This window comes from Cyprinodon variegatus, unplaced genomic scaffold (assembly GCF_000732505.1).
Source record: "Cyprinodon variegatus isolate N-32 unplaced genomic scaffold, C_variegatus-1.0 Scaffold8, whole genome shotgun sequence".
Lineage (NCBI taxonomy): Eukaryota > Metazoa > Chordata > Actinopteri > Cyprinodontiformes > Cyprinodontidae > Cyprinodon > Cyprinodon variegatus.
Genome location: NW_015150461.1, coordinates 20,857 through 30,153, shown reverse-complemented (window position 1 = coordinate 30,153; position 9,297 = coordinate 20,857). Strand labels below are relative to the sequence as shown.

General features: G+C 38.8%; 1 protein-coding gene across 1 annotated transcript; it reads right to left on the bottom strand.

Annotated features, from left to right (window-relative positions):
• Nucleotides 1-1,183: 1,183 nt before the first annotated feature.
• Nucleotides 1,184-8,992, bottom strand: LOC107086232 (neuropeptide Y receptor type 2-like). Its single transcript, XM_015377051.1, has 2 exons — nt 8,933-8,992; nt 1,184-2,349 (listed from the first exon to the last, which is right to left on the bottom strand). Exon 2 carries the CDS (start codon nt 2,307-2,309, stop codon nt 1,197-1,199), a length of 1,113 nt encoding a protein of 370 aa, XP_015232537.1. The 5' UTR covers nt 2,310-2,349; nt 8,933-8,992; the 3' UTR covers nt 1,184-1,196.
• Between the last annotated feature and the right edge of the window lie 305 nt (nt 8,993-9,297).

Sequence of the window (9,297 nt, the reverse complement as noted above, 5' to 3'; positions counted from 1 at the left end):
CAGATTTGGTTGGCTCTGTATCTGCCATTGAATACATTGATAATACCAGCTATACCTCACAACTGCCTCCTATCTCCTTACCACGACTAAAGTCACACGGCGAATGGGCTCAAAAGCATAGACAATGAGTGGCCTCTCAGCTTCGTCTCCCATCATACTAAATTTCTTAAGAAGTTTATGATTGTATGGTATAGTTGGTATTACTAAGATATTCAAATGGCAGTTACAGAGCCTACCAACCCTGTGACATCACCGCTTAGAGTTCTGCAACATGGCAGCACTGTTGCCAAAAATTATAAAACATTGCTAGGTCTTTTCTTTTATATGTTATTATTTTTCATTTTTGCAATATAATTTTAGATAATAGTATGACACAATCTCTTTAGTTTGGTTTATCGTTTCATTTTAAGTTTAATGTTTAGAGTGTCAGCTTAATAAACAGAGAGGAAAAGCAATTATTATGTGAAAGCAAACGTATTGAAGCTCATTCTTACCAAAACATCACACCTTTGATCTCCATACCAATTCATTATTCAATTAGGGATTGCCTTAAAAGTGGAAAAAAGCATTTTTTTTGTCGAAAATATGATATAGTTTGATATTCCCCTCCAAAAAATTTATTTTCTGATGTTTAAATAAAAAAAAAAAGAAAAAACGTTTAAGAAAAACAACACACCTGGTACAATACTGTCAGAGAAGCTTCAACATTTCAACAAAGTTTGGAATGATTTGCTACTTTGCTGGCGTGTAACTGATATAAAGAAATCCCAGACCTTTGCTTAAATTGACCGATATGGAAAGGCATTTTTTTCATCACATTGAAGCTTTGCATTAACCAAGTCTCAGTGTTGCGTTTGCAAACAATAACACATAGTTTCGCTATAAAATTGAAAACAGCAGGAGTCAGATTTACCAGACACAAAATAATTACCAGAAGAAGAAGAGAACAGATCATTGATTGTGATATTTTTAAGATGCTGTTACCAACAGCAACACATAAGCAGTTAAGTATTGAAGTGGCACACCATGAATTATTGTACCTAATGTACCTGTACCTTGGAACTTGGTGGAAAGATGGTTTCAAGGTTCTTGACAACAATTGAGGACCAGACATGATCAAGCCAATAGGCTTCTGAACCCCTAAACCAAACGTTTTAATAACATTCTAAAGATTCTACATTTACACCACACCAATTTCATACAGCAGTAGGAGGATGTCCACCATTACGACTGTTCACAGCCAGCCCTCTCACAGAACGTGTCCTAAATGACCCTTCTGGGTGGAAAGAGTCTGCCTTGTCCTCACACCGGAACACCATTAAGAAGCCATTCCTGTAGTTTTTATTCATCCATCCATAGAGAAGAGGGTTGGTAAAGGTAGGACACATAGCGACAATGTGAAACACAGTAAATATGAGCTTATACTCCTCGAATCGGAGCACCAGGTCAAGATCAGTGGCCAGCTGAAGCACATGCAAAGGCAGCCAACTGACCGCAAACACCACCACCACCAATGCCAACATCTTTGTTGTTTTCTTGCGTCGATTGATGCTGTCGTTCCGGCTGGAAGGGCTGACGTGGTTCTTCAGTTTGACCCAGATGCATATGTAGGCATAGCTGATGATGGCTAAAGGTAAAATGTACAGTAATAGGATCATTGAAAGGCTGTAGATGACTCCGTCCCTGTTAATGCCATGGGGCCACTTCTCAGAGCACACGGGCATGCGCAGGTTGATGGAAGGAATTTCTTCATAGCGATATTCCCTAAAGATGGCAAGAGGAGCTGCCAAGACAGAAGAAATAGTCCAGGTGAATGCCATAATGAAGAGGCTGGAACGCCAAGTCAAGCGTCGACCGAGGTGGAAAACAATGCAGCGGTAACGTTCCAGAGCAATGACAGTCAGGGTCAGTATAGACACATGGACGCTCAGTGCTTGGGCAAAAGGTACCATGTGGCATAACATGGCACCAAACTTCCACTCATCTAACAGAGTGTAAACCAGAGTGAAGGGAAGGCAAAGAGTGACCATCAGAAGGTCCGCCAACGCCAGATTGGCTATGAAGTAGTTGGTCACTGTCCGCATGTTCCTGTAGCGAATAATCATGTAGATTACAAGGGAATTGCCCAGCAGCCCCAACAATATTATTAAGGAATAAGCCATGATTAAGGTGATTTGGACTCCAAGGTGCTTGGTGATATCAGAGTGGAACCCCGGCTGGTATGAACCAAGGCTGTCGTTGAACAAAAATGAAAGGTCACCGCCAGCCTCCCCCTCTGCTGTGGTGTTGGAGGAGTCGAGTGGGCTCATTTTTACTAGAAGGTCCAAAATACTGAGGCTGCAGCAACACCTAAGCAGAGAAAACACAAAACAAAATGTGTCATATATCTCTTTCAGACTTAATATACATAAGTAAATCACTGAAAGAGTTAAATTATTTTCGCAGTATTGACATTGATGGCTCTCTCTTTTGCATAGTAGTGTTTTCCATAATTTATGCTGGATCTTTTTGTAAAGAAAACTGAGACCCATGTATGTTATAACTAGAGCTCCTTCATTTAGGGAGAATATCTTTAAGTATAGATTCCATTACAGCACATTGGACAGATGGACCAGAGGACATCATTCTTAGTCTGCTAAGGACGTGCCGAGGTTAGCATAGGTTCGGATAGAACTGGAGGGAGTGAACTGATATGCATGCGAGGCTAAAAGCTAACATGCACTAGCTTTCTTAAGTATTTCTGTTGTTATCTGTTGCTGACTTGCCAACAAGACTTATGAAATTAGGCTTGTGCAACAGGGACAGTTGTGTGATTGTGTTCACCGAGACTTGGCCGACTGCACTGTGTCTATTTATCTTACAGGATTGGTTGCCGTCATTGTCTGTTATGCAGATAGAACTCGGGACTCTAGTAAGACAAGAGGGGATGGAGTTAATGGGTCTGTTTCCTGAAACAGGTTTAAAAATTCTGAGTTGTCTACACCTGAAAACAAGGAAACTCTAACTTTTCCAGTTCAGAAAGAGAATTTCTTCAACCTTTGTTTCTGTCACCGTAGCAACATTCTCCCCAGAGCTAACCTGTTTGGTAGCAGCAGGCTCAGACTGGGAACAATTTTTGGCCATGGCATTTTACATCTACACCCGCCTACTTATGGACCCCCTCCCCCCCCAAAAGAAATAGAAGCACAGTCAAACGCGTGTGTCTCCAATGTGAATTATCCATTGTGGATTAACCGATCTATCTTCAAGTATCACGCGACAACCATCACCAAGACTTCTATAATGCGGTTTTACTGGCTTTGGTTATTAACACGGACGCAACAGTGACTTCAGCAGGGTTGCCAGATGTCACTGAATCACCTTTTCCATTTCAAAAAATTTTCATAAACTGGATGTATGAAATTTTGCCCAATTTGAACCAAATTTATGGCCTAACCAAAGTTAGGCATGGCCATATAGTGTGTTAGCTAACTGTCTTTTCAATAACAGTGGAAATGTTTTCAGCAGGTTTGAAGCCTAAATGTCCGTCCCAGTTGTTGTTTTCTTTTCGTAGCACCTGAAGCTATATGATGTTTTAAGCAGTTCTAGCATGTAAACAATTGTGGCTAACAGTCCACAAACGCCAACATGTCTGCCTGATGCAGAGGATCAGAGGAGTGAAGTGGCTGCAGTGGTTTGGCCAGTGGTTTGCTCAACATTGCATGACGTTTATGTGGAAGGAGGGTGACAAACTAAAGAAAATGCCTGTGTTGTACCAAAGCTATTTTAAGGAAGAGAGCAATTTTTATTTACAATTATTGGTGAATGAAGAAAAAGCTGAGCTCAAGCAGAAAGGGAACTTTTCCCCTCCAGGAAATAAGTGCAAGTGCCTGAGGACCACTTGAGTTTTATTTGTGAACATGTTCTTCAGCTTGTAACCAGACTTTCAAAAGTACCCACATGCTTTAGTTAATCAGAGATATAGATACCTGTTTAAAAAAAGACAGGTAAAAGCAAAAGTACTGACTGAACTCCTTAACTTGAATCAAACGTTGCAGTTTCTATATATAGCAAAATAAGGTTTTTGCCTAAATAAAACTTTTGAAAACACTATTCTTAAAATCAGTTCTATTCTAAAAATACTGACTTGGAGTACTTTTGTTATAAATTAAATTTCAGACTGGATAATATAGATTGAGCTGAAGAGAAGTCCTGTATAAGCAGCTGAATGCTTTTAAAACCTCTGGTTTTAACAGCAGTAAAATTGTTAAACATAATCTGAATGTTAATCTATGATCTAATAAAGGGGGAATGAATGGTCTTAGAATTGGATCCACCAGCCCCTTGTTTTCATCCATCCATCCATATGAGTATCACACTGGGCTCCCACAGGACAGATTTTCATTACATTGATTTTCTTTGATTCGTTGTGATTGTTACCTCATGTCATTATGAATTTGTATAGAAATAATGAGCCAGTTGTGAGAACGTAAGGCGCAGAAAGAAAAATAAGAAAAAATTTAGTAAAAAAAAAAAAAATCAAATATAGAAATGGAAACAAATATTTAAGTAACTTAAAAAAGTTTTGTGTTGTTACAGTGGATTAGACTTTCTATAAGTTTGGTAGCTGAGTTTGTCATACGGTATGCAAAGCCAGAGGCAAAACAAACTTCTTTCTTGTTCCTGCGACTTCAAGAAACAGAGCAACATTTTTTGGTTCTTGCAGGGTATTTTCATCTCACCACAGTTAACAACAAGGTAGCGCTGAGAGACTGCACACCTTTAATAACATCCAGATGAAGGATCCTTCTGAGATTGTTGCTGGAGACTTTAATCATGCAGATTTGAGAACAGTGCTACCAAAGATCATTAAAAAATATATCCCCCAGCCCTAAAATCTTGAATTGAGAGTTGGGCTGTAACAAGCAGCACCTTCCAATGTTTGCTCATCTGATTACATTTATTTGATGCTGGATCTTTTATATAAATCTGTGGTTTGAAGAACCAGATTTGCAGCGAGGTCAGTACAGGTACAGGGTGATAACAGATCCACTGTAATGTCACAGGACTTTTTCTAAGGCACAGAGTGGGGGTTGGTTTAAAAGCGAGCTAAATTAGAGACCCACAGACCTGACTTACACAAACTTCAGAACTATTGAGGACCACCAGGATCATCAGAATCTTTCTGAAACCCATTTTTAACAGCAAGGTGAGAAAAGTCTTCAAATAAAGAGAAAAGTTGCCTTTAGGTTAAATGATATTCAAGCATAACTCATGTGAACCAATAGGAAAATTCAACAGTAGATCCTCTTTTCAGCTATGTGAGAGTGGTACTAAGAGGATTTTAAGTCAAAGAAAGCAGAACTTAAAAAAGTCCCATGAAAATGTAAAAAGTTGCACAGAAACATTAAAGTAGCACCGTTAGACAAACTACCTGGTTGAAGAATAGCTTCTTTCTCAGAGCTTTTATTTGTAATTGTTGTAATTTATCCATGTAACATGCTGTTTTTTGTGAGGAAGCATGAAATGATTTTGTTGCAACTAAAATGGAAATAAAGCATTCTTGTTGGGTAATCTTTATTTTATGATTGATTTTTATTCTTCTGTGTTGTTTTTTTTAACAAAACCTTAAAGATGTTATTCATTCATTCAATAAACAGATTGTGAAGTAAGGGGGGGGGGGAAACTCCACGAGTCTCAAATCAGAGTACTCGATAACTCTGATCTGTATTTCTTGTTAGCTCAAGCACTGCAGGATGTGCATCAGGCATTTGCTTCTGCAGACATGGACAACATGTTTCACGCACTTTCCCAAACAGCGATTCCCGGTTGGCATAGTGAGTGCATTTAAGACAACTAGATTGTCAAATTCTGCCAGCTATCCCCGCTGAGGCCTCACAGCTGGGAGTCTGCTAGTACTGCTGGTTCTTTGACCTCTGATTTTCATGTGTACAACACCTTCCATTTGTTTCAACTATAGTTCTGTCATAAATTGCTCTGCTGTTTATCAAATCAGCACAGGCTGCATGATGACAAAATTCTAGCCTTCTAGCCAAGCTTCAGATGAAAGACGTTCTATACAATATCCATTTTGTTACTGGGCTTGAACCTCCATTGTAAATATAACGAACATCAAGGATACTAGTGTTTACAGCTGGAGAATAAAAGCTGAGTTCATTGTTTTTGGATAGATGCATCTCCAATGTGCACAAACTCATCATTAGCACAATCTTTTGCACAGTTGTATTTGATTGCAATAAAACATGTGCATGTTCTATAAAGCTGTAAAAAGGAAACACCAGCAGCAGTCAGGAAGAAAATAGAATAGAAAACAAGCTTCACTTAAACAGATGAGTTCAGATACCCAACCAAAAAAATTATAATTTGAAGTCACCTTGATCCATTGATGATCATGAGAAAACATCTTTGCTCATTATTGCCCTCTGTTCTGCTTGTCTTTTTAGTCAAAGCAATGAGGGGTAGTCGGTGACTTCTAAGCTCAATCATTAGAGCTGCAGCACATGTGCCTACACAGCTTGCAGCTCATAATAAAGGAATAAATCTGGGCCTAATATTAAGCTATTAGAAATGCAGTTTGCCATCTTGTTTTTGTTTTTCAATTAAATTGCAGCCAAAGAGCTGCTGCTGCATACTGATATATGTTCAATTATTACAGTAAAGGGTTAAATTGTCAGCTGATGGTTTGGTGGCTGAATCACAATGTTGTCATTTAACATAATAGGTTTTTAACTAAACTACACTGGAAATCTGTATTAGATATAAGCTGTTGTGCTTTTAATGGCTCCAGCATCTTGGAGTTTCTCTTTTTTTGCAGCCTTTGCTTCAACAACCTTTGTTTTAACAGCCTTTGCTTCAAGATATAACAGCCAAATATTCAATTATGTCACAGTTCTGGTTCTGTTATGTTTTCTTTTGAGTATTCAGTTTTACTTTGCTCCATGTTTTCTAGTTTTAGTGGTTTAATTCTTATTTCATTGTGTTTTCTGGTTATTTTCAGTTTTCAGGTTTTTATTTGTTGCCCTCTGCTGCCCCCTTGTGTTCGCTTTTTTTCCTAGCTCCTTTCCTGTTCTGCTCTGTTCACACCTGCTCCCAATCTGCTTGTTAGTCCTCTCTTCTTTTTTTTTCAGCCTCCCATAAATACACTCTCTTTGCAGTTCTTCAGTGCTGGTTCCTTGTCAAACTTCCTCCAACTCTGTCTCATTGAGTCTTCCTCCTCATGATTGTTTCCCCCCAGATGTCTCTATGGTTTTGGTTTGTTTGACTTTGTTTTCTTGTTTGATTTTTGGATTTTTAGATTCCTGCATCAGTTGTTTGTTTTCACTTCATTAAATCATCAAGAAACTCACCTCTGCCTCCCTGCCTCTGCATTTGGGTCCTCAAACCTCAACCAAATCCTGACAAATTAGAAAATCATTCAGTCACACATAAGATACATTTAGCTGTTTATCTGTCTTACTTTCTTTTTTTAAATAAACAAAGATACAATAAGCCATATTACAACCTGTGTTTGAAATTTTGGTTCTCCATTCTTTCTATCCACTTTCCAAATTCCTCCTTGTGTTTTTACTTTCGTGCTGTGAAAGATTTGCAGAAAAACCTGCAAGAATCTCACAGAAAATATGTATGACCAGTAACAAGGTCAGAAAGGCAGGACCAGATTTCGTTACATGATTGTGCATGTTCTTTTTTAGTTAAGGTGTTATGAAAACCACATAGTGTGGGGGATACATTCCATGAGGATGACTGTAAAGTCCCAAAGAGCTTTCTATGACTGCTGAATCACTCTCTACTTCCCTCTTAAACCCATACAGGCACCTCCAACTACATCATTCCAGTCAACACCAAAGGGAAGATATAAGAAAAGAATCCAATCTCTTGGCAGTGAGAAACAGAGAAAATGTTCAGGTAAACTAAAGTTAGACTGTGGATTTTTTTGCTGGACTGGCAAATTATGTAACTGTTTGAAATGATACAAGCCGAATAGAGCATTTATTTATAGTCATTACGTTATCCAATCAATCAGATGGAAAAATCTCAAAAGGAATATAAAAACCCAGGTACGGGGAATCAAACACAATGTTTTCTGATGCTAAATTGATTCTTATTTTCTTTGATTACTGATGAAGGCTTCAAAAACCCCAGAAGGACAAAACTCACTGAATTTGCTTCTCACATTCAACTTCAAAAGCACATATGTAACACGTGCAACACCAAGCAGGATTTTTATTGTCTTGTTCCCAGCTGATTTAAAGATAAATGCTTACACAACAGGTGTTACCACCCCCTAATGTTTCCATAGTTCAGAAATAAAGGAAAGCCTTCACCTTTTGGGCAATATGAATTTAAAGAACTCATCATCTATGCAGTAGATACAGTGAAACAGCTTTAGGATTAACTGGAAACATGAAGCAATTTAGAAAATGTGGCTGTCGTCAAGCATGCACATCAGGACCAAAGCGCACAGATGCACCCGAGTAGAAGGATGAGATGGAGCCTTATTTCATTCCAGGCGATATTTTTCTGAACTTTAACAGTAATTGAAAAAAAAAAAAAAAAAAAAAACTTCAGGGATCCATGATGCCTTATTCCAAGAGTTATTTTGCGATGCACCTGCTGGAGCAGAATCCACCTCACATCCAACACCAGAGAAAATGCATTTATGCGTAATTTGTGTCCGCGTTCCACTTTCTCGCTTTCAGACCATTCAAAGCTCATTTAAACAGATGCAGACAGCTTCAACTATCTCACATAATTTGGACTCTTCATCATTATCTTCAAAAGGTTTCTTCACGTCCCAATTAGAGGATATAACCGCGTCTAAAGAACAGGGAAATCTACACATTTAGCACCTCCCTGATGCAACTGGAAAACAGATCGAGCCTCACATCATTAATTGACAGTCTACACACTATCCGCGCATTAATGGACTCACCTTTCGCAGGAAAATCTACTTTTGAAACCGAGTCTTCACTCAAGTGTGGCGTAAAACAAGTGAGGTAAAAATCCCGAAGCTCCTCCCTGCGTTTAGTGCGCATCTTTTGGCTCCGCTGAGCGCTCAGATCCAGCAGAGTCAGAAGAGTGAGGCGCCCACATCTGTGCCATGATGGTCCGCTGGAGAGTTGCGCAATGCGCGCACTCTGTGGGCTACTTCATAATGCAATTTCACTTTATTGTTCTTCATTATTGGAAAGACAAACGTCATGAATCTGGTTGCATTATTTCTACCTTATTATCTGGGTGAACATTGTGGCATCAAGAAGCTGAAAGGGAAATGTGTCATTCTATAATTTTACTTTA